The 27,102-nt window shown below is 31.3% G+C and overlaps 1 protein-coding gene across 1 annotated transcript; it reads left to right on the top strand.

Moving 5' to 3' along the window:
* Positions 1 to 6,051: 6,051 nt before the first annotated feature.
* On the top strand, positions 6,052 to 26,878 carry LOC129219680 (coatomer subunit epsilon-like). The gene is made up of 10 exons (XM_054853957.1): positions 6,052 to 6,159; positions 9,801 to 9,967; positions 15,222 to 15,321; positions 16,119 to 16,168; positions 17,825 to 17,878; positions 20,007 to 20,088; positions 21,357 to 21,512; positions 22,269 to 22,337; positions 24,423 to 24,497; positions 26,575 to 26,878. The coding sequence occupies exons 1-10, from the start codon at positions 6,061 to 6,063 to the stop codon at positions 26,617 to 26,619; spliced, it is 897 nt and encodes a 298-aa protein (XP_054709932.1). The 5' UTR covers positions 6,052 to 6,060; the 3' UTR covers positions 26,620 to 26,878.
* The last annotated feature ends 224 nt before the right edge of the window (positions 26,879 to 27,102 follow it).

Below are 27,102 nucleotides of genomic sequence, written 5' to 3'. Positions count from 1 at the left end.
AAAAGAAAGGTTACAGTATCAAGATCTCTTTTTGCCAGTTTTCGTTTCAAACAAAATGAAATACAAAAATTGCATTTGTAAATAAAATTTCAAGATAGTTATGGATTAGTTTGTTGATTGAACTGTTTAATATTTTCGCACATAAGTAGGTGTTTGTGGCTTTGCGGGCTTTCCCCCAAAAATTTTTGTCAGGAATGCATTTTTAGACGCTTTTTTTTGTGATTAATAGGAGGAAGGAAGGTTTGGAAGTCCCTCTCCAGAAATTTTTTGAAATTTATGGGTACATTTTCGAAAATACAATTGTTCGCCATCTTTGGCGGCTTGAAGGGAAAGGATAAGTTTCAGGAATTTTCCCCGATCGTTTTTTGATGTTTGTGCTCCAAAAACGCGAATTTAGAGGTCTTTAATGATGCTAGAAACAAGGGGTTCGGTGTGCTTTCTCACGGAAAAATTTTCGGAATTGAAGTCCTAAAAACGCAATAGTAGGCCAACTGTGATGACGTAGAAAAAGACATGGGATTTGGAACTTTTTCCCAGAGATGTTTCGATGTAGAAGTTCCAAAAACGCAGTTTCAGACGATCTTTGAAGTGTTGAAAGATGAGGAAAGGACTTGGGGTCTCCACTCCGGAAATTTTTCGAAAATGAAATCTTGAAAACGTTTCGTTTTAGGACCATTTTTATGACGTAGGGGGAAGGAACGGATTTCATAACTTTCCATCGGAAATTGTTCGAAATTGAAATCTTGAAAATGCGATTGTTGCTCATCTTTGGAAGCGTTAGGGAAAGGAAGTGATGGGGTCAGAAGTTGCCCTTGAACATTTCGATATTGAAGTTTCAAAACGAAATGTTGGAGAATATTCCTTGATGATAGGGGATGTGGGATCGAGCTTGAGTGCTCTTCCCCCGAATTTAAGTCCTAAAAACACATTTGAAAGCGCTTTAAAGACATTTCGTGAAGGCACGACGTTCAAAACTCTCCCGCAGAAATATGTTAATATTGAAGTTCCAAACACATAGTTTAAGATTAGTTTTTGTCATGTCAGGAAAAGGTGAGGTCTTCCCACGGAAGTTTTTTGGTATTAAAAACGTAATTGTAGGACTTTGGTAACATGAAGTAAAGAGATGGGATACAAAAGAAATCTTCTACGGCAATTTTTTTAAAATTAAAGCTCCAAAATTTCAAAATTTTTGACGATCTTCGATAAGATTGGAAAGAGGGGGTTCAGAGACTATAAAGTTTTTGGAATGAAAACGGTAAAAGTACAGTTGTTGGCGATTTTTTGTGATGGTGTTAGAAAGAAGGGGCGCGGGAGGGAAGAGCTGCCTTCTCCTAGAAATGTTTCGAATTTACAAGCCTTTTTTGAGGGGGGGGGGGGGGGCGATCGCCCTAATCGGATACATAAGCAAGGCTTTTCGGTTTTCCCTCTTGATGCTGCTTTTGCGACAAGCAAAAACTGGTAGTAGTAGTGATTATATTTCCTGGAACAAAAGAGAGTCAGAGGGGACGTAATTCAGTTGTTTAAATTTAGCAAAATGAGCGATGTTAATGGATTGAATTTTTGCACGGAAAGCAGGACGAGGAGACTTTCTTTTAAGCTATTCAAATCTCAGGCTAACATGGAAATTAGGAAACATTACAACTTTAGTAGGGTTTGTGGCACTTGGATCAGCTCATTGGAAGAGACTGTAAGTAAGGGAGTAGATTGATCTTCATTGGCGCCATATAAACTGGATCTTAGCTAGGCTCAGAGCTTCTTGTTGGCAAACACACATGGAAGGCGTCACATTTGAAATTTTATTATTTGATTGTTTTTGTGATTGCTGTGTTCAGACAGCAATACTATCTTCCCCGTTTTTGGCAACTAATTGCCGCCAGTGAATCACACAACAAATGCAAAAACCTGACAGAAAAAAATGTTTAGACGCTCAATAAATCCTAGTGCCTAGGACAATATCGTAGGACAAACAACTACGACGTCATGAAATAAGCAGCTAAGCGGGAACAGGAAAAACTGCTGCAAGCGAACCGGGAGAAACCCAGGAAACTATTTTCCCCAAAGAGCAAAGTATCCCTAAATCATGATCTGGGTTCCTCTTTTAGTTTGAGAATTGATGCATTATTATTTCTGATATCATCACTGAACTAACATAGGCGGCTAGTACGAGGGGGGGGGGGAGGGCAACTGCATCTCATTATCAAAAATAAAAGGGCCTTGGTCCCTCACGTTAGAGTTAATGATCGATTGAAAAATGATTTTTTACAGGGTGAATTGATTCATGGGCGCCCATATGCAAAATTTTAAGGGGGGGGGGGCTCAGATATTTCCCCCATGGTTTAGCAGGATATTTTCCCCATAGAAACCGATTTCAGAACAGATTAGAGTTTATAAAGTTTGACGTTTTTAATAAATATTTCATTAATGGCGGAAGAAGAAATGTTTTACATTTTTTCAAAGAAAAAAGTACTGAAAGCAAGAAAGTTCTAATCCCTCCGGGGTGGGGGGTCTTGAGCCCCCATTTACCCTCCTATATGAGCGCCCTTGAATTTTATTTTTTTCACGAAAATAGGAACTAAAAATTACAAACAAATGGATTTTTCTCATGTTATAATATCATAAAAATGGAAGTTTAAATTGGAAGGAGGGAGTATACGGTGCTCATCCGTCCCGATTTTCAATGTCATATTCCATTTTTAGAACTAATTTAATCAGTAATGTTAAAGGCCAAAAATATAGTCCAATTTTACAAAAAAATAAAATATAAATACATAAAATAAATAACTAAAAATCAGCTTCCGGGCCCCCCCCCTCCGCCTCTCTCATTTCTTTTGATCCCCCGCTGTTTTGTTGCACCAACCGCCTATGTGAACTAAATTTTATACTTGTTAAGAAACATGAATTTTATGCCTGAGAAAAGAATTTGAAGCATGATGGGAACTGAAAATGAATTTTCATTTTCATTGGTAAAATATAATGAATGACATTAGTTAAAATGAGAAATTTTTTATATGGAGAAACCATTCAACAATTCGATAACAAAAATTTCAGTACAAGAGAAAAATGATATTTTTCACTTAAACAATTTCTTTTCTAAAATATTTAAATTATCCATCAATAAAATATTTACAAATTAATACATGCTATCTTTTTCTACATTTAAAAAATATATTTTAACATTGCCTTTCTTAGTGAAGACAACTTCTTCATGCTTGATCAAAAATGAAGCACCTATTCCATATGCAAGAGTAGGTAAACCTGAAAATGAAAAAACTTGAACATTGATTGAATTTTTTTCTTGAAAATAAAGCTTTAGCGAACATTTAAATTCAGACAATGAATACCTTTTAATTAGTGTAGTATTACTTAAGCAGAAAATATAAAAGTGCATTAAAATTTCCTGTTCTGCTGGCATTGTTCAACTTGCACAATGAAACAAAATATTAAGCTAGCAACAAGTATGGATCCAGGAGATGGTTCAGGGACGAAATGGGAAGATTGGGCGCTGAGCATTTTGGGCACAGCGTGCTCGGCACCCAAAGTTTCCAGCGCCCAATGTTCCTAGACCGGTTCAAGGAAGACCAATAGCACATTGCCAGAATTAGAGGTTTGGGGGCCCTTTTGTCTTTTATGGAAGCATGTAAAATATTTATGTACATTTTTGAATTCTTTTCAAAGCCCCTCGCAATTGGGTCATGGCAAATCTGCCACTGGTGCAGTGGCGGATACAGGGGGAGGGTAATGGGGGTCATGCTCCCCCCCTAAAACGTCAACAGTATTATCCGTTCACATTGTATTCAAACACTTAATGGATGAAATGTAAACAATTTCAGAGTAATTTTTAATTATTTTAAAAAGTGAATACTTAAAATATTACTTCTTATAATTGTTTATAAATTTAATTAATGAAGTTTTTTTCCCATTAGGTGCCATGTGGTGTTTTTTATTGACAGTTAAGCAGTGTTCCAGAATTTTTTTACACCAAAAACAATAAGTTTATTCATGGGGAGAGGTGTCACTTTTTAGCATGACTCCCCCTAAAATGGTAGTCTGTATCCATCCCTGCACTGGTGCCATATCTAGGGAAAAGGAGAAAGGTTGCAAAGTCTTTGCATGCCCAGTGTGGCAACTTTGAGGAGACAACAAATTCACCCCATTACTGCCAATTTTTTTGCTTAAAATAGATATAAAATCTTGATGGAAGATGGGTAAAACTCCTGCATTGCTTAAGACTCAATAAATATATACGTAATCCAGGGCAGATCAAATTGAGAAGATATTGCTATCCTTCATGCCCTGGCTGATGGTTATTCCCTCGAAAACCAAAAGTGGATTCCCCCTTGAGGGTCAAAAATATTTTTAGCCATTGGTAAGTATACCATACAGTTCATGGATTAAACTCAAAACATCATATTGTTGGGCAATGCCAAGGATGCTCATAAGAGCAAGAGCGCACCCCCTCTCTCCTAAATACTACAAAGCCCCCCCCCCCCAAGAACTGAGCTTTCCCAGGGCCCAACTAACTAAAAGTGAGGCCAGAGGCCCAAAATAATTTCGAGGCCCCACGATCCATAAAGACTTTTTTGGGGGCCCCTTTGTCTATTACAGAATTATGTAAATCATTTATCACATGCATTTATGGATTCCTTTGGGGCATCTCATAATTGTAACATGTTAAACTCACTACTGGTAGAATTAATAAAAATTATCCTTTAAGTAAGTTCTTTTCCAATTAAAAATTCGTTAGTTTTTAGTATTACTTTATAAGTAATAAAACTTTTTCACTTAGTTATAATGTTGTGCATAATTCTAAGTAATTTGGGGCCCCTTAGGAAGATGGGGCCCCAGGCCCAGGCCTAGTTGGCCTGTGCGGTAATCAGTCCCTGAGCTCCCCTCCCCCCCCCAAAAGGAGAAAAATGCTCCTTCAAACAACCCCCTAAAAATTTCAATGCTGCAGTCTGCACCATGACCCCTCCCCGCCAGGTGGGCACCCCTGACTATGTAGTGTCTTCCAAAATATAGTTCAAAACTTTACCAGACAACTTGAGCTTCAAAAGATAAAGCAAAGAAGAAAAAAAAAAAGAAAAGAAAAAAAGATAAAAAAATAAAGATTTTTTTTTTTGAAATTTCAGTCTAACTAATAGCAATACATTTTAACACAAATATATTTTGCAATATTAAATGACTATGCTTACCTAAATTAATTATCTTCAAAATTTTAAAGAAATTATTTTCAGTGTCTAATCTTTGAAATGGTCTCTTTGAGCAATGATACTTTATAAATGGAAAACACCCTGTTCTTAAAATATGATAATTAGCATTGTCAACTTTAAAGTTGAAATGGGAGAGTCCAAAATGATCATTAATAACACTTCTGTATTTGACAAAATATGATGTCCAGATAGGATACCTGCGCTGCATTATGTGGTTCGTCAAAACTTCAGATGCAAATGGCACTTTTGTGACTTTTTCCGGACGAAAGTATAACGAAAAACGTGTAAAAGGTCCGTAAATTTTTTGAGTTGTCATGATGTTGTTTTTCTTTTATTTTAGGAATGATTTTTAACGCAACGGTACAAAAGAAATAAATATATACAAACAGACACTAAAAAATATACTGTGATTATTTTCAAAAGTAGCTTCGTTTAAAAATCCAAGTGAATCAAGGTACCATACTGAATCTTAAATAAGAAAATTAATGACAGGAAAAAGTCGGCACATTTACTTTTTCTAATAAAAAGAACATGGGAAAATTAAAAGTAAGTTCAAAAATGCCAATTGTAAATTCTATCACCCAAACAGTAGCAGACGACCTTTTCGGCACTGTTTTGCTAATACTGTTGCCAATCCTTTTTAAGAAAACATATTTCAAACATAAAATTAAAAAATATCTGGATAAGAATAAAACAAAACTATAATTTACTTTTTCTATAATAATTTCAATTTTTACGTAATAACTACTGATATCTAGTTCTATATAATTGTTTTATAGCTTTCAAGGAGATATTTTTATTTGCACGACGTGTACTTCTGCTTTCATTCGCCATCAGTGACGTGATCAACATGGCTGCTCCCACGAATGCCGATGTTATGTTTGAAATTAAAAATTCTTTTTACATTGGAAATTACCAATACTGCATAAATGAGGCGCAAAAGACCAAAGTAAGGAACAGTTTTCTTCAATTATTTCATCGTTTGTAATATTTTGCTCATGTTAAATTTTTATAAATTGTCAATGGACCTATAAGTTCATCGTTAAGCTCGAATGGACCATTCCGATTTTTTCTGACCATTCCTTATTGGGAGTGGTCAGAAAAAATCAGAAACTTTGGGGGATTTAATTTTGGATTTATAAAGAATATATTTCTCTTTCATGAAAAAGAGCCAATAATGCTAGAAATCAATTAGTGGTATTTATACAAATACAAATACAAAAGTGACGACCAGCAACAGGCTCTGGGCCCAGCTAGACTGGTCCTGGTCAATTTACAATCCCCAGTGAAGATCAATGGCCCGCTTAAAACTATCTACTCCCTTGCTCATTACCACCTCTTCCGGTAAGCTGTTCCAAGGTTCCACTACCCTGCTAAAATAATAATTTTTCCTAATATCCATGTTAGCCTGAGATTTAAATAGCTTAAAACAATGACCCCTTGTCCTGTTTTCAGTGCTAAACCCCATAACATCTTTCATTTTAATAAATTTAAACAACTGAATCATGTCCTCTCGGTCTCTTCTTTGCTCAAGACTGTACATTTTTAGCCTTCTAAGCCTGGAATCATAATCAAAGTGGGAAAGTCCATTTATTAGCCTTGTAGCTCGCCTTTGAACCCTTTCCAATACATCTTTCTTGAGATAAGAAGACCAAAACTGAACAGCATACTCCAAATGGGGTCTTACCAAACTTCTATATAAGGGCAGAAGAACTTCTTTAGATTTGTTTGAAATAGATCTATTGATAAACCGAAGCATCTTATTGGCTTTGTTACTAGCAAGCATTTCTTGCAGTATTCTAAAAAAGTATTTATTTGATACCCCTGAAGAAATGTGTATACAATATATAGAGTTGAAAGACTGAAATCTGTTCACTGTCTACTGAATATACATACTGTCAGCTGACATATTGTCAGCAGCAGTGATGCTCCCATCAATTTTTCTAAGAGTGTACTCCCAGTAATCCATTACGCACAATATGTGTACGCGATCATATTCATAATATGTTGTAATATGAAAGTTTTTGAAGCTTGAGGGTATATATGCTACACGTCTAAAAATGTATGAATGTTATATATGGAGTATTATACCCTATGGGAACACCACTGGTCAGGAGAGGTAATATACAGTAAAACCCCTCTGGGTAAGGCCTTTATATAACGGGAGCTGACTCATCCGACATTTTGTTCCGAAATTGCTAGGGCACAAAATTAGTATTTGTACAAAAGTCTTGTTGCAGAAAACTTGTGCCCAAGCTTTAGCAGGGCCTGATTATCGCACCTTCCTAAGGAGTCCCAAATTACGTAAATAATTCTGCATAGCACTACAACTATACGAGAAATACATAAATTTTCAAAATAATAACTTGTTTGGAAAAAACTTTCATCAATGAGAACTTTTATTCACTCTGCCAGTAGAAAATTTACCATGTCATAATTAAGAGAGGCCCAAAGGAGATTTATAAATGCACATGATAAATGATTTACATAATTCTGTGATTGGAAAAGGGGCCTCCAAAACCTGCAAATCAACCACTGCATTCTGCTATAGAGCCTTCAGGGGACCTTCAAATTATTGTGGGCCTAGGGCCTCATTTTTAGTTAGTCGCGCCCTGAGCTTTAGATGTGTTGCCTGCTTGATGTTTGATTGTTTTATTCTTTAAATGAAGAAGATTTCTTGCTGATGTTATTGATTCAAATGCACGACAAATAGCATAACTTTAGTGAAATTCAGGGCACCAGGGGCGTAGCTAAGGGGGGGGTTTTGGGGACAAACCCCCCCCCCCCCGAAACGTTAGTCTCAAAAAAAAAAAGAGAAAAAGAAGAGAGAAGAGAAAGAAAAAAAAAAGAAAAGAAAAAATTCCAAGCGATTATATATATATATATATATATATATATATATATATATATATATATATATATATATATATATATATATATATAAAAGAAGTAACCCCCCCCCCCCCGAAAGTCGGGTCTAGCTACGCTACTGCAGGGCACGGTGAGCTGGGGCGGGACCATTGTCAGTTTGATCATCGGGCTGCCTTTCCCCCATAAAACTTTTAAAATCTATACTATGATCCCAATGCAACTCCCAAAAAGCGGGCCTCAGGTTCCCGACCTGTCTGACTCGATGTCTTATAGCCCTGGTGAAACTGCATTCAACAACAGTAACCTTCCCTGCCCAAAGACAATGGCACCCCCACCCAGGGTTGAGCAATTTAAATCATGATTTAAATAAATTGATTTTTTTAAAAAATTCATTGATTTAAATCAGTGGATTTAAAAAAAATCATTGATTTAAATCAGTGGATTTAAAAAAATCATTGATTTAAATCATGATTTTTAAAAAATGAATTTTTAAGTTCTAAAGAATGAACTTAATATGTATGAAGTTCAGAGTGTTTTAATAGAAAAAACCAATAAAAAAGCAAATATTAATAATAAACAACCTTACCAAAAGAAAATAGAATGGTTCATATAGTTATTAAATAAAGGAAATTGAAACCAAAGAAAAATAAAAAAATCATGATGTGTCAATAAAATTGAAAAGAAAAATTGCAAAGGTTGTATGAACTAAGACGTTTGTGTTTGGAAATTAGGAGGGATTCATTTGTTAGGAGTTAGGCTATTAAAGGATTCATTTAAAAATGAGCTTGTCATACAATCCTCTTCAACATTCAGTAAGTCAAAAGAGTGTTAAAAAATAAAATATGCATATTAATAGGACAAGAATTCGAGGAAAAAAAAAAGTCTGACTTTTGTCCTTGGTGAATTGCATTAACGATTTAAAAGGCAAGATGTAGGTTTTTTTTTAAATCATGGATGTTATTTTATGTAAAACATCTAAATCAACATGAAGCATTCTTTATATGATATAGATAATTAAAACAAGGGAAAATCTGTACATAGTAAGCACAATGTACGGATTAGCAATTATTTTCTACTAGTTTATTAACTACTCTTTTTTATATTTTTAGTTTTATGTATTTTTCAATTTATATATATAAAAAAAAAGAATCTGATTTAGACATGTAACTTGAACAATTTAATTTGTTAGTATTATAAACATACTTAATCTTAAACTAAAAAAATTCTATTTAAATAAAAAAAAAATCCGATTTTTTTAATTAAAAAAATCATGATTTTTAACAACCTTATCCCCACCCCCTCAGATGGTGAGGAGCATACTCAAAGAACAAGTGAACCTTCCCAGAATGAAATCAAAAATCCTGTCCAAGTAACTCCTCTCCCTACAGTCTGTGCCATAGACCCCCCCCCCCCCTGGAGGGCACCCCTACCTTTAAAGTTCCTTTCTTACACAATTTGTATGTATTTTAAACATTTTCTATGTTTTCTAATTTAACTATGTTTTGTAAGCATTGGGGAAACAAGATCCTACAATTACAAAACTATATAAGGTACATTTTGTTCTTTTGTATTTTCTAAATTTGGGTAGGAATTTTGCCTATAACGTGTTTGTTGCTCTTATAGTATGAATTGTATAAGTTATTTTTATTTTATTTTGAAGTATAAAAAATTTTAAAAACTATAATTTATGAATAAATGATCCTTTATTGTTTATTTTAGTTCGCTACTCCTGCTCAACAACTGGAAAAGGATATTTTTATGTATCGTGCATACATTGCTCAACGTAAATATGGTGTTGTTGTAAATGACATAACACCTTCAAGTTCCTCAGAACTTCAATATCTTCGCATGCTTGCTGTTTATTGCAGTGGGGATGCAGATAAGAAGTATGATTTTCCTTCATACTCTTTGAATGGAAAAATATAATGATAATGATAGTTTTAATGAAAAATATTGATTTTTACTTTTTATGTTGTGTGAAAGTCGGATTTTAAGCATGTTTTAAAATATGAGAAAAGGTTTAATGAGTGCAAGTTCCAAAAATCATTGCTATTTCTCTCTCCCTCCATCCTTGAGAGAATTTTTCTTAAGTTGTTAATATGTTGTTTCTTCAAAAAAAAAAAAGAAGGGGGGGGGGGGAGGGGTATGAATAAAAATTATTTTAAAAGTACAGAAGTGTGATGCATCTTGTGTTTTAATTTAATTTTTGAGCCCTATTCATTTGCTTATTGTGACTCAAAAGTTAAACTATCATTTTTTCTAGAGCTTCATAATTTGCAAGAAATTGTTGAAAATAAAAAATGAAATTTGGCAAACACAATATATAACTACTTATAATTTGTAGATAAAACATCCTATTTAACTGCATTTCATTAGATGCCAGCAATTAGATGCGCCCCAAGCTTAAATTTCTAGGACGGCAGAAATTGTTAATTTGCCAAATGAAACTCCAAATTTATATGGGTGGTACGTACGGAAAAAACACATAATGAAAAGGGGCATTTGGGCATTTTAATATTACGATTTTGTTTCCCCAAATCTGCCAAATTGTCAGACAAAATTTTCCCCAATGAGGAAGTTTTTGGGAAGTCATAGTGACCTCCGATCAGGGCGTCGCTGGATGCCACTCAAGAACAAGAAACTGTTCTAATACCAAAAAAGTTAATGGCAAGCTATCATTTGGAAAATAAAGGATAAGAAATACCCTTTCCCCCATTTTTTTTCAAAGTTGCCTAATCCGACAGGGTTTGTACACTCCTTCAAAACTCCTCCAATACTCCTTCGTTTAGGAAATTTTTTTGAAGAGCCCTTCAAACTCCTTCATTTTGGTTTTAACTCCTTCAAAACTCCTTCTTTTTTAGCTTCCTCTATGACTAATTTAAAATACTTCGATTGACAATCCTTAATTTCGTCACAAGGGCGAATGTAAGAAGACAATTTTAATGTAATAATTTCGTATATTTTTTTTATTTACAAATTGATTATAGAAGTCATAAAAGTTGAAGGTGAAAATAGTATTAAGTGACTTAGACATTTCATACGTGAAGTAAAACATGCTTTAATTGTGCTAAGCTATTTTTTTTTTTTTAAGTTTTATGATTTTTACTTTTCCCTCCTCCTCAGCAGCAAAAGTCAGTTTCTGTAGTTTCTTTTAAATATTTAAAAATACATGGATAGATGTACTATATCAAGTGATTGTGTTAAAAAAAAAAATTGCTTTTTAAATCACAGTTTTGACTTTTTGAAAAGGGTCTTGAGGGGAAGACAAGTTCATGAAATTATGACAAGAGGCTGAAAGAAGGTTGCAAAAAGTGAAATCACAAAGTTATTATAACAATATATTTATGAAAACTAGTCGACCCGTGCGGAACTCCGCACTTTGCTTTGAATCGTCTCACGTGGCATTTCTCCCTTTAAAAATTTCAAAGAAGAACATTATGAAAAAGAACCGAAAAAAGTAATCGAATTTAAGTAAACGGAAAAAAGTAAATGCACAAATGAAGGCATGTAATTTGAAGACATCATGAACAAAACCTCGTTAAATACAACGTTGTGACAATTTGATCATCGTTCACCTTTTGGTTGTACGTATTTTTAATGCAAACATAAATATCATTAAAAGTGTGGCTGAGTGACTGGTGAAAAAGCAGTAATTTTGCATGCGAAAAAACAGGTTGTGGCAAATACAGTCCTGCCCACGTGAGCATCTGACGGAAAAAGAAACATTAAAGAAATATTTATTGGTACGGATTCGAACTGGCGCCATTCTGATTAACAGCACGACACTCCAACAAACCTAGCAATTGCGGCTTACTTTTCGAATGCTATTCATTGAAAGAATGCGTAATAAAAAACAGCAAAAAAAACTTTTCGCCAAAAAAAATAAAAAAATAAAAAAAAGATCATGCGTCGATGTTTTGTCATTAGCCAGAATGATAAGATTTAAAATTATTCTTAAAACATTGATTTTGATTAAAGAATGAGGAAGATCTCACGTAGCGATTAAAACAAACATTCTAGAAAAGTAATAAATTAGATTAAAAATAAGTTTTTTTTTTTTTTGAATATTGAACAATTTCCCATAGCAGGCTGCTTTATCCGTTACAGCTTAAATGCCCGCACATGTTTTTCTTTTAATCAAATACTTAAAATTCAAAACCAAAACCAGTTGAACCGAGTCCGTTTTTTAAGTGTAATTTTTCAAACGTAGACAAAATGTATTTTTTTTTCAGCCGAAAGCTGAGGAGTAGAAAATGATTTCTTACTAATAAGGTTGATAACAATTTTAATGTTTTATATCGTATTCGAAAAAATAATTGAAGGTTTACTGGGTGAAACTCGTAGTTTCAATTTGGGGTAGTATTTTTTCATTTGTACAAAAGGTCGAACACTGCTATTAGAAAAATCTACATTTCAGCATACAATGAAAATGTTTTTCTGCACAAAAAGAATTCCCTTGAGGTAAATCTAATCCTTTTTTATGCTTACATTATGCTTAGTGGTCTGGACGAAGTCAAAGCTTTAAAAAAAAGGAAGAACACCCTTCGATTAACAATCAACTTATCTGAATGATAACTGTAGCCTGCATAAAGGAGTCGAAACACCAAGTAGCATTCCCACTGCATTTATTTTATTACGTGTGTTATCTGTTGTATGTTATGAGTACATGTAATGCGTAATATTAATGTAAATTTGCTATAATGTCGGACAGCCCAAGCTTGCCTGAAGTTTAGATAGTTTATAGCCAAACGCTCTACCGAAAAAACTTATCAATTTAACCGAACAACTAAGTCCAGTGCTTTTAAGCTTTATTAAAAAAAAACAGAAAAGAAAAAAAAAAACACACACACACACAGGTTAATTTTATTTTTTTTTCTTGCCGAAAGCGACGTAAAAAATTGGAAAATTGTATTAGAATCTATTTCTAATACAATTTCCCCCCCTTAAAAATAAAAAATCTGCGTAAAAACTTCAGGCTGCATCAAGGTTTTGCAACAGCAATGGGCGTTTCAGAAAACTTGATTTTTCGACCGTAAGTCTATTTTTCGTCATTAGCCTTCCTTATAAGTTTTAAAATGAGAGGGGAATAATATATAACATAAGATATGGAAGAGAAATGTTTTTATATGTGTGTTGAAAATTTTTACAATTTGTTCCCGCAAGCTGCTTGAACCGTTATGACTTAGATAGCAGCACATGTTCATCATTTAACAGCACGGTTAAAATACAAAATAATTTGAACTAAGCTCTTTTTTAAGCGTAGCTTTTCGAATGTAGTAAAAATGTGATAGGCTATTTGTTTTTTACAAAAAGAAGAAAAAAAATGTAGTTTACCCTTCAAATTGAGGTAGTAATTTTTTTTATTTGTACAAAGGTCAAAAACTCATTAGAAGAATCTATATTTCAATATACGATTTATTATTTTTTTCTGAACAAAAAACAATTCCATTGTAGTCTGAAATCTTAAACCTGATTCTTATATTTTTGCTTACTTTATGCTTTAATTTTCTTACCGGAGCCAAAGCTGAAAAAAAAAAGCCTTACAATGAAGCTACATGTTGCACCAAGTTTTCATAACAGCAAAGAGCGTTTCTGATCTCATCTATATTATTCCCGCATATTTGTTATTCATTGTTATTAAGTGTTCATGTAATGCACAATATTTCTCTATTTTTTTGATGCAGATTGTCCGGCCGTGGGCCCGAACACATATTCTCCTGGTTACCAGTCGAACGCTCTGCCGATCAAGCTATTCAGCTCTGTCTTTCATGGTTCAAGTTAAAGTTATAAATTTAACCAAAAACCTCATTCTGGTTCTTTAAAACAGGTTTTTTGGCAGAAAAAAAACAATTTTTAGACCGTGGGTTTATTTTTCGTCAGTATCCTGCACGATAAGCTTTAAAATAAGGTGTAAATCAAAGAAATCGATCAAGAATTGAGGAAGATCTCACGTAGAAACCAAAAACAGGCTACAGAAATAATATATAAGGATATGACATGTGACATAGTAGTAAGGTGAAGTGTGATACTTTGTGACAAAGGGGAAGGGGGTCGAATATGTTGAAAAAAGCGTGACATCATTAAGGACTGCCCAAAAGTACTCCTTAGAAATCACATTTTACTCCTTCAAAACTCCTCCCAAACTCCTTCATTTTCTTTCCGAAATTGAGTACAAACCCTGAGCTCGGAAACTCTTTTCCCCCTCTACAAGAGGAAGTTGTAAAAGATGTATAAAGAATTAAGAGTGGAAGATGTGATGCTAAGTAACTGAAGAAGAAAACATGAAAAAATTAATATGTGACGTTTTGGAGATTGAACACCTGATGATTGCTTAATAAACAATAACAATGTACAAAGTGCTATAAAAAAATGTGATTCTTTCTAAATGGGTATCTGAAATTTTTATATACATTTTTATATTATAAGTCTGTGAGCTTTTTTTTTTTTTTTTGATAATTTTTTTTTATTGTTTGCTCTATGATGATTGTTTTGATACTTGAAATATTATTCTAATAATCATCCTGACTTGGTGAAAACTAACACTTTTTTTTCCAAAATAGAAATTGTCCGTGGAAATAATTGAAAAACAATGTGTATGCTTCAGGGCCATAACCAGACTTTTGTTTCAGAGGGGGTTTTACCAAACATTTCTTTTGAAACCTTTATATGGTCTGTCAAATTAGGTTTCAAGTGTTATGCTGTTACACTAGATTATCTAAATGGAAGGAGGGGCAGGGGCTGTTCTTATAAAATGCCATATTGTTACATAATTGAATTTTTCAATAACTACCATAAACTATCATTAACAACACACAATGAGTTTATACAATTTTTCAGCCATACTAATTTCATTTCCCAAATAAAATTGAAATAATAATAACAACATTATTTTTATCACCAAAAAATAAATAAAAAAGTAAAATAAATAATGGAAAGCATTTCTTTGGATGAAAAATTTCGGAGGGGGCTTGAACCCTATTAACACCCCCCCCCTGCATATGGCCCAGCATGCTTTATCAATATTTATTAAAGACTTAGAATAGTTGAAATTTTGAAACATGTTAAATCATTTTATGCATTTACTCTTCAAGTTCTTTAAATTAATAATTATAATTTAAAATCTCATTATAAATTATTTAGGCAAGAGACTATTGCATCATTGGAGAAAAAACTTCAAAATCTTGACCCTGATGATAGATTATTGCAACTTATCGCTGGACTGATTTACTATTTGGAAGAGGTGAGAAATAAATTTAATAATATTTTCAAATATATTGTGTTAATTAACATTATATTGTAATATTTAGCCTGTGTTGATCTTTAAACCTTTGTCTTTGTTTTTTTTAAAATAATTGTCTGCATTTCAAACAGAATGTTTAATGCTTTTTTTAGAAGCTTGTGAAAATATGTATGTTCTGTGAGTAGTCAGGAAGTTAAGATAAAGTCAAATTTAGTTTTAAAATGCAAATTATTATGCCTTGTAATATTTTTATTTCTTTCTTTCTTAAACTTTTAGTCTGATGTAGTAAATCCTCTTGCTTCAATATTTGGTCTATTTCTGACCTACTAATTGTTGTTCAGATTTGTTTTTATCTATTTATTTTGAGATCAAATATTAGGCAGTTAAGTTTGCAATGGCGTTCATATCTTCTTTAAAAATCTTACCATACTAAACAGAAAAATAAAAAAATTGTTTTTTAGATATTTGTTGCAATTTTATGTCCGTTAGTTGAATAAATGTTTCCATCTATTGTGATGTATTATTAGTTGCAGTTCGGGCTGTGGGGTATGTAAAACACTTAAGTATTTGCACTGCAATAAACTATTAGTGTTTAGGATTTATTATTTGATTTATTTGGAACATTTTTCTTACCATTAAAAGTGTCAAAGTAATTCTGAAGTAAAAATCAATGTGATAAAAAACTTATTGCAATAAAATTGAATTTTACAATAAAATGTTTCACTATCTAACTGATGAAAAAGTTTAAAATCATGAAAAAAAAAAAATTGGATAATGTGTTATTATTTTTCTTTTAGAATTATGATGCTGTCCTTAGGCTTCTGCACAAGAGTAATCATTTAGAATGGTAATATTAGTTAACTGTATATCTTGAACTTATCATGAAATGTAAATACTTAAGCTTGAAACATTTTTTTTCTCTTCTGGAGTTAATTTCGAAGACGAAGAAAAAATTTAAGCATTTGTTCTCTGACAATGTGTAGTAATAAAGTTTCTTGGTTAGTTTCTTAATGCCTAAGTCATAATATTAAGGATCCCCAAAATATTGCATGTATTTCTATAGTGGATCAGGTTGAAAACTAATTAATTTTTAAAACTTGATTATCACATGAACTTGAATATGTTTTTTGTTGAAACAAACTGCAAATAACATGAAAATGAACAGTCTCATCCTCTATTGGCTTGACTTGAGAGTTGACTTTCTCAATTAATCCTGCGTTCGCCCATAATAAAACAATGCAAAATATAAATTTGATTCCCCAGTCAGAAAAACAACTTTCATTCTTATTAAAATATAAAAGTGATCCTATAGGTTTCAGAACATAGTTGCATATAAAGAGTCAGCTGTGTAAATTATATTCCAAATACTGTAGTTAAATTGCTCTAATAGTCTTGGTTAAAAAAAAAAAAAAAAATCTATTTTCTGAAAAATAAATTTTTAAAAAATTTCATTCAGAAATGGTCTCCCCCGCTATGATTATTTTAGTTTTAAATAACCTGATATAAATAAAATTTCTTTTCTGAGTTTAAGCAAATGAGAGTTTGAATTATGCAAAACTGAGTAAATGCAAATATCAATGAAAAATAAAAAAGCTTAATTTCTAAAATTTATGAAATATAAGACAAAAAAGTGATTATTTAATTATGTGCATGCATGGTATTGTCAGCATATAATATACATGCTACTTTTCAAAGTAATTTTTTGAAAAAAGTGATTTTTTTTTTTTTTTTTTTGTCATTTTTTCCTTTTTTGAAGTATTTGTTATTAAAATGTTCCTTTACATAATTACTTGTTATAAATATCTCTTTTGATTTAAAACTACTTGAAAAGTGATTTTTTTTTCAAAAGGGAAAAAATAAATAAATAAACCTATGTATCAAGTTTATATATAGTGTAGTGTTTTCCAAGCATGACATATGAGTTTAAGACCTTATTAAAGAGAATAGCAAGAGACAAATAAGTAAAATAGAATAACCTGCGCCAAAATGCTTTCCCCATTTAATTTTTAGTTTTTAAAAAGCTCAGTAAAAGAAAAAACAAATGATCAGGAATATCTTTGCTCAATTAAACTTAGAAAAGTTAAGAAACTAAATATCTGAAACTCAAAAAAGTGAAAAAATGCATTTAAATTTACACTTATTATCACTTTTCAAAACATTCAGGGCATAAATTCTGATACTTTTTTATTAAAAGATTTGACTGAGTTTGAACAATGAAATACTATTGAGTAAATGTTTTCCAAGAAGAAAAGGCTTAAATAGTTACAGTATATATTTTTTGGCTTATATAACTAGCTTTTTGTAAATTTTAAATGTTAACATGCTTTGTTCGTCCTATTTAGTCTTATTCATTTTGCTTATCGATATTTTATCATAGATATTAAAAGTTTTTTATGAACAATTTTATTTTCAAAATTATTGTTGTATTTTTGTATATTTTTGACTTATAATAAAAGCTTACTTTTTATTGGCAGTTATTTAAGATAAAATTTCTTTTTTTCAGCTGTGCCTTAGCAATTCAGACATTTTTGAAAATAAACAGAGTGGATCTTGCCCTGTATGTATGCTTAAAAATATTTTTCCATTATTTTCATATCCTAAAATATGTTTTATATTTTTATGCAATTGGTTTGAAACAATCGTGAAATTTAAAAATCAATATGCTGCGTGGTCGCCCTGCCAATGCTGGGATTGCGCCTTATACTTTAATATTTATTTTGAAAATGTTCTTGCACAGTGACCTATCTAGATTTTTGGATGTGCATGCTGGGAAGGAACAGCAGTTAATAATAAAAGTTTCCAAATGAGATAGCAAGCATGCCCAAAATCACCAGTTGACAAATGCAACGTATAATTAAAAGGAATAAATTCTTTCCTCCCCCCTAACTAGACAATGCGTCTTTTTTACTAAAAATAAAGCTGAAACTCTCGATCTGTCTGTTACGTGCATAGCACCCATACTGTTCAACCAATTTTCATGAAATTTAGCCCAAAATTAAATCGTAGCATAGGGGTACACAGACACACTTGGAAGCGATTTTTCGAATTCAATTTCGTTCTTTTTCTATTCAAATTTCAAGCCCATTTGTCACGAAAGTTTGATAATATGGAGAAGAAATATTTCATATACATTTTTAAGCTTTAAGCCATTTGAAAGCTTGGAATTTTCTGCGTAAGAAGAAGTCTTAAAAGTTTTTACCAGCATCAGGAGAGTTGTAGAAATCGTTTAAGGAAAACCAAGGCTTACCTTCAGTAAGCCAAACCATTCTAAGTGATTAAACTCAAGAATAAAATCCGATATTAAGGATAAATGGAATTTATTTTTGAACGGGAAATTAAATTTGTTTCTTACGATGGTTACGCCTTTTACTACCTTTGGTTGTTTTGTTTTCTAAAAAAAAAAATTTCTTTAGTATTTTTAAAATGGTGCTTATTTTGGCGATCAATTTTTTTTTTTAATTCAAAAGGATTTAAATGAAAATGTTTTAACTCTTAAGAAAAATTTGTCTTCTTTTATTTTCTTAGTTTTTATGGAATCATGTTCAGCAAATTGTTAAAATATTGCTATTTCAATGTTCTTTTAATCATGTTTAATTTTGGGGAAATGTCTTATTTTGAGTTTTAAGCAAGAGAGGGAAACTTCCTTCATCTTTTAAAATATTTCTAAGGCATCTGCTGTTTTCTGTTAAGCTGTATGCTAAATTTTCTAACCTGGCAAAAATATGAAGATATCTTGAAAAAAAAAGCATAGTAGACCTTAACTGTAAGTAAATATGCAGGCGAACCAAATGACATTTTAATATTCTACTAAGCTCAAAGCTGCTCTGCTAACACTTTGCAAAAAGAATTCTGTTTACTTCATTGGCATATATATATAAGCAATAAAATTATTTAACATTTTTTTTTAAGCATTTTTTTTTTGCTTTTGTTTATAATGGGGCGGCTAACCTTTCGTGGATCTGGTACATTCCCCAGAGATCAGCAACAGTTTGCCCACCAGAGGGAGGCGTCTGGGCTCTTAGGATGCGAAAATGCACTACTAATTTAATTTTGCCAAGAATATTTAATTTCAAATGAATACTCGAAGGATCTTTTAGCATCCTGTATAATCATACAATGACAATTTAAAAATCCACCAACTGGATTCAGGTTCAAGGCTGCACCATTGGGTGTAAGAGCAAGCTTAATGATTACGATTTGTTTTCAGAAAGATTTTTGGAATAAGTGTATGGTAGTGTCTTCTCAAATTGTAAATGTAATGTTAAAGAAAAAATTGAGTTAGTAAGCTGTTCTATTCTTTTATTTGGCATAATTATACATAAAGAAAAAAGTAACTTAAGTGGTCAGAAAATTTGAAATATGTTCCAACTGGTCACCATGTTTAAAAATGGGACATATAAAGAAGGTACAAATAATCCTTTTTTAGTTGCTTCACAAAACAACTTTAACTGCATTCAATAATTTCCAAAATAAATTAATACTGTTTTTTTTTTCCTTCCAAAAAAAAAAAAAAAAGAAAAAGATAAGCATCAATGGAAGTATTTAGAGTATTTATTCTGTTTGTATTTTAAAGCTAAATATTTGCACAAATAATTATATAATTAATTCATACCATTATCTAATATCAGTACTTGTCTCACATATAAAATTCAGTGATGCTAATATTTTCTTTCTAAATTTTGCAGGAAGGAATTAAATTACATGAAAGAAATAGATGAAGATAGCACTCTCACCCAACTCAGTCAAGCATGGGTAATCTTATGCAAGGTAGTTCTATGTGTTATTTTATTTCCAATTTTTGTTTATTTATCATCTATCTGTATTTTTTTTTCATTAATATTTTATTTTAAATATCTATAAGGTTTTGGAAACTGCATAGTCTGTTTTCTATGTGTACTTTTCTCATATCTACTAAAACAATTTATATTAAAGTTTGTAAAAGTGGAAATTTACTTTTAAATACTGCTATGAAATATATTTTGCTATGTTTTATGATAATTAAAATATGTTTGAGTTGAAAAATTTTTATTTAGAGTAAAAACTTGGTACAAATTTTAAAAAACCAATACTTTGGATGGTAACTTTCAATGCACTTTTACTTAGGAAATCATTGAGAATGTTAAATGGTTTGTCCTTTAATTTAACTTGAATAATTCTTAAATTGCAGGTTGTCTACAAATTAGTTAGCCAAAAAAAAAAAAAAATGATTTGTTTAATTTAATTTACTGGGAAATAATGAAAGTTTTAAGACTGTCCAAGTTTACGATTATCGCAAACATTTGGCGTGACTTCCTTTTGTTACTCTGCAAATATCCCATCAGTAAATCAGTTCGTGTCACATTTTGTCGGCATGTTTTCATTGATCAAATTAATTGCAGTACAGATTCTTGATTTTAGTTCGGGAACGTCTAGAAGAATGAGCTGAGTAAAATCACTGAGTATCCTGTCAAAATATTCCCAACAGAATGTCACGTACAAAGTTTTAACAAACAAAAATCATTATGCAACATTTGCCTGAATACCCAGTGAGTTTACACTCAGCCACTTCCTGTATCTATTCCTAAACTAGAATCAAGAATCTATGCTGCAATTAATTTGATCAATAAAAACATGCTGACAAATGTTACAGGAACTGGTTTACTGATGGGATATTTGCAGAGTAACTAAAGGAAGTCTCAACAAACATTTGTGATAATGGTAAACTTGGACTGTTTCTCTATTTTGCTATAGTAAATACTTTAATTTCCCCCTGTGAATTACATTAAATTAATCATTCTTTTTGGCCAACTAATTTGTAGACACTTGTACTATACTGAAGTGTGTAATTTATTTGTTTCTTTAAATCAATTTTACAACTGTATCCTTAAAATAAAGCTCTAGGTTTTTAATATTAAGTTTCATTAAACTGCTTTTTTTTTTTTTGCTTCTATTTTGTTCTTTTAAAGAGTTATTTTTGTATGATGCTCTAATACTTTTTTTCAACTGCCGGTACTAATATAATCTGCCAGACTAAGTTCTGCTTATGTTAAAAATAGAATGGTGAGAAAGTGCAAGATGCATATTATATATTTCAAGAACTTAGCGACAAATACTCTTCGACTCCAATGCTTTTGAATGGCCAAGCTGCAGCACTCTTAGCTTTAGGAAAGTATGATGAAGCTGAACCTCTATTGCAGGAAGCACTGGACAAGGTAGTTTTTTTTTTTCCCTTTTCTAATGCAAGTTGGGTTCAAAGGTCTTGACATATTCATGTATGTATATATGTTACCGTTAAAATAAATAATGCAGTTATTTTATAGAATACCTATTTATTCCATGAAATAACTGATCGTGTTCGTTAAAGTGTGTAATGTGTTATTAATTTGACACTTTAACTAGTTATTCTGCGAAATGACTAGGTGTATTCCATTAATTAACTAATGAGAGACACTTAAATTGTAAAATAAACAATTTATCTAAAATGAAATAACTAGGTATTCTGTAAATAAACTAACGATAGACAATTAAAATGAAAAATAAGCAATTTATCTAATTTATGCAGCGTATAAATGGTATTTATGGAAACGGTACCATAAAATCATTTGTTACAACAAGGATTACTAAAATGACACTCGGAATTACAAATAACATTATTTCTAAAACAAAAATATTTTTTATTGACACACTGACTTTTACATGAACATTTTGCGAGCAACACAGGGGTGGAAGGTAAATGTATTTGTCGTGCAACATATATGATATAGATTATTTTACACTTTAACGGACTGCAGATCATTATTCTATGAATTATCTAACTAAACCATGAAATACAAGAGAGTTTTACATTTTAACGAACACGATCAGTTATTCCATGAAATAACTAGGTATTCTATAAAATAACGAATTTCATACTTTAACGGTAACATATATATTTATTTTCTACAAGCGATACAAATTTTTTCTTTCAGGATCCGAATTGCCCTGAAACTCTCATAAATATGATTGTATTGTCCCAACATTTAGGAAAAAACACTGAGGTATTATAGACTTTGGTTATTTATTTATGATAATTTTGTAACATCAGCTATTTTTTAATTTTTAATTTTTTAACTTATTTTGGAAATGTGTTGAATATTTGCACTAGTTTCTCCCACAGCACAACTTCTTTCAATGATTGTAATTAATGTCTTTTTTTTAGATCAACATCTAAATATGTTAATTTAATGACTAAAAAGTTTAAATAAATTCTGTGCTATTTCTAAATTAAAATATTTTTAGAGCAATAACATTGCTAATTTTCCTAATTTATAATTTATTCTCATCACTGTTTACCGATATTCATTTTATTTTCAAAAGGAACATGATAAATATACATGCTTCTTATTAAATGGAACCAAAAAAAAAAAAAAAAGCTACACATTCTGTTATTGATTTATTTAGCTGAAACAATTTATGGAACTACAGTAAACTTTCAATTATCCACGGAATTAGGTGGCACAAGTGCCGCGGATAATAAAAACAGCGGATAAACCGCAAAGAGAATAAAATGAGGGACAAATAAGGTAAAAATTATCCTTCCTCAAATACTTAGCTATATTGATGCATTATACTTTCTACACTCAATGAAAGTACAGTAAAAAGGTTTTGTATATTTGCACAACATAACTTACATCAATGTAAAACAGGTGTATGTACGATGTGTAGTCCTAAAAGAAGCATTTCAGACCTCGGAAATATTCAGCAGAGTAGCAGATGAAAAAAGCACATGACGAAGAAAGTCCTGAAGAAAAAATATCCTTTTATTTTAGCATATTGGATAAGCTAATACTTAGACGATGTATTTAGCTTACATTGAATCCAGTTCAACAGGAACATTAAAAATATAAAGTTATCCTAATAACAAACTACATCTCATCAAAATGACTTACAACTTATTTCGAATCACCTTAGAAAAAATGCATCTTCACGAAATAGAACATTCTATATAATTACGACATTTTCCTTTGAAATGCAAGTTTGATTCCATTACAAAAAAAAAAAAAAAAAAAAATCTTCCAGTTTGAAATCATTAGAGACCTTGTTAGTCAAAATAGCCTCATCCATGTAGGAGGAAGCATGTTGTCATTTGGAAACCCTAAAACACCATCACTTGTTATCATCCAAAAATATTTTCATACAAAACTAGATAAAGAACTACTTCATGGTGGTTACAACATCAAATGGGAGATGAAGTAGTTTCAGAACACTTGTTACTTGTGTAAGAAAATCGGCTCAGGATAAACAGCTGGTCAAAAAAAGAAAATTGTGAACTTGAATATTTAAAAAATTCATGAGTGTGTGTGTGTGTGTGTGTGCGAGTTCTCAACTCAATTTGCCTCATACAACTGTGGTGTTAGGGTACAGCCATAGGTACATCTTGTTAGTCAAAATGGGTAACTAGTGTACATCTGTGGAAAAGCTTACGATTCTGGCCATACACCTTTCAGATGATGCAGACATTAAAACAGTCTGACATTGCTTCTAGCCTTGATTTTGTAACTAGAAGTGTTTTCGGTTAAATAAATCAGTCACAGAATTTGTACCATGCAATTCTTTTTGTCCCATTTGAAACGAAACACTGTGTCAAAATAGCACCCCAAAAAGTAATCTTCTGTTCTATATTTCTATGATCTGTTTATATACTCAAGGTCAGCAATTTTTTTACTTTGCAAATTTTTAAAGTTTAAATTCAGTTCTACTGACTCAGGCATAAGATTATTTTCTGCAATGACTAAGTTTATGTGATGTTTTTTTATTTGCCTTGTTTAGAATTTTTTTCATCAATTTCTATTTATTATTGTAGGACGCATTAAATACAAAAAGCTTTTATTTTGAAATATTTTCAAAATTTTAAAAGTTGCAAAGTTAATATATTTCATAAACAGGCTTTGTTTAAAAAAATACTGCTCCTGCATGGTTTTAGTTAATAAGTTTGTCTATTATATTTCAAATGGGCATTTATAATCAGAGTGGCTTTTCTTTACATATCTTTTGTATCATTTATAATTTTCAAATATTTAATTTAACTTATGAAAAAAAATAATCACTTAACTGTTTTTTTTAACACAAATGTTTTGACATAGGTGAGTGTGAGATACCTGAATCAGTTAAAAGATTCCAACATGGATCATCCTTTTATAAAAGATTACAAAACTAAGGTAAGGCTTACGTTTAACTTAGTTTTCAGTTTTTTCTGATGAGAAGTATAATAGTTCTTCATAGTTTTTCATCTCTAAAAATTTGTTTTATTTAGTAATGTATTTAGTGCTATGTTTATTATTTGCATCATTCCTTTTCAATTGACCAACTAGTCCCCAATCAACCATCTCCAATTTTCTCCTGTAACAAATGCTTGAATGACTTAAACTGAGGCTGTACTGGTCTAGGGCCTTACTTAACCAGTAATCCACATCTGTGGTAGGTACGGGGTGTAATGTAATGTGAGAGCAGTAGGCTTGCCCAGGTACGTAGGCATGAGCTTTTCTCCTGAACGATAGACCAAAACTTGCTTTTTTAATGGCAGGTTATTTAGTTTTGTTTTTAGTGTTGCTCTTACGTTTACAATGCTTATTTCTGATGTATTACTTTGTCTCTAGAGACAACCGGTAACACTTTGGCCGTGTATCGAGTACTCGGCCTTTCACTTCTCAGCCGAGTACTGAGTTACTGAGTACCGAGTTCCAATTATGCTTTAAGAAGAACCACCCACACACACGTAATGAATTTTGAACTCATTACCTCCATGTCCAAATGATAGTTTTTAAAACAAAATCCCAGCTTTTTAATTATTTATTATTTAAAAGATTTTGTTTGTGCCAATAGTTTTACAAATAAGTTATTTTTTAAATTAAAAATAAGCAAATACATAAAAGGTAGGATTAATCAAGTTGGAATTAAAACAAATTATATCAATCTATACTTCTAGTCCACCAAACATTAATAAATTTTAAAACGTAAATAAACAACTTTTTCAGTGCATAAAATGTTAGCTAATGAATGTAAAAAAATCCGACTTTTGTCGGATGTCTTTAAATCCATAAGCTAACATTTTGTGCATTGAAAAAAGCATTCCTTGTGATGCCAAAACACGTGCCTGCAGTATTCCTGCACATTTGTGCACTTAACGTTGTTTAATTTTTCAAGAAAAGGTACTTTATACTTTGTATAAATGATTTTGTTAGTGGCAAAAATCCATTTAATAACATAAAAATTTCATATTTTCTGTATTTACCTCTTTTGCCCCATTTTTAGTAAATAAATTTCAATAACTTTGAGGCATTAAAATATGAGATTTACTCCATTGAAGCATAACAAACTTCAGTATTCTAAAAATTTGAATTTGAGTTGTAAATTTGAATTGTAAATGATTGCAGTATATTACATGCTTGTACTTTTTTATTAATTGTAAAATCTGCTTTGAACAATATTCAATTTTTTACAACTACTCGGTATTGGCCAAGTACCTGATCAAAATTTGGCCGAGTACCGAGTACTTGGCAAATTGGCCAAGTAGGCCGAGTACCGAGTAGTTGCCGAGTACTCGGTACGTCTCTATTTATCTCGAAATTTTGAAATGTCTAATACAGTTCCTAAAAAAAGAGTTTAAAAAAAAACAGTTGAGTATTGATTTACATGTGTTCCAGGACCCATGACGTATTTCAAAATTTTCCATTGTAAAATTAGTTGCTTATTCAACTTTTTAAATACATATACAATTATTTTTAGACACTTATAAATTCTTCTCAAACTGTTTTGTACCATTACCTAACTAAAAAGTAAAGAAGTACCTTTGAGCAGAAAAGTAAAAGAAAATATTGCAACGTTAAACCAAATAGTTTGCTGAGAACAACCTATACTTGTTTTGGGGCTGCAATTAACTTCTTTTTCAATGCAAAAGAGTTAAGCTTATGAATGAAAAGACCTGTTTTACAATATGTTTATGCAGTATTGATTTTACTTGAAGAGCAGGGGAAAAAAAAATTCTTTCATTATGTTTAAACTGATTTTCTTTTCTTTTGCTTTAAAGACATTCATTATAAATTTTACGGTCAATTTTCATGAACTAAGGACCATTTTGTTTACATTAGGAGAGCCCATTGCAAAACGAGTCATATTTTGCATTGAAAAAAACATACACCTTTCAAATATCTCATTCTTCAAAAATAATTTATTCTTGATATTGTTAGATAATGTATACCTAGTGTTGATCTACTCTAAATAATGCTTTATTTGCAGGAACAAGAATTTGACAGATTAGTAAAAATATATTCACCATCATAGATATGTGTACATTCCTCTACGTTGTGTGTCATTTGGAAATACTGCATTTTTATGGTTATTTTGAGTCAAACTGCTTCCTCCACAAACTTTTGAAAAGTGAATAAAAATAAACTATTCTATTTCATAGAAGTTGTAAAAATGAAAATTATAACTCTGAACCTATCATAAAAATGTATATATGTTTCTTTATTATAAATTTCTATACTTTAACTGTTAATAAATGATTTAAATTTCATACTCATTGTGTAAAAGTTATGAAATAAAAATTTTAGAAAATATGTTTCATCTATTTTTTTTTACAGAATTTTTTAAAATTTGAATTGGCATTGAATTCATATACAATATGTTCCCATATTTAACCTGTAAGACCTCTATTTTAGCAACACCTAGTCACAGGTACATATTTCTAATTGCAAAAATAGTTAAGGTAAGGTGCATAGTTAAGATATTAATAGTTTGAAGCAAAAAAAAAAAAATAATAAT

The sequence above is a fragment of the Uloborus diversus genome, chromosome 4, assembly GCF_026930045.1.
Source record: "Uloborus diversus isolate 005 chromosome 4, Udiv.v.3.1, whole genome shotgun sequence".
Lineage (NCBI taxonomy): Eukaryota > Metazoa > Arthropoda > Arachnida > Araneae > Uloboridae > Uloborus > Uloborus diversus.
This window is presented reverse-complemented; position numbering and strand designations above follow the sequence as displayed.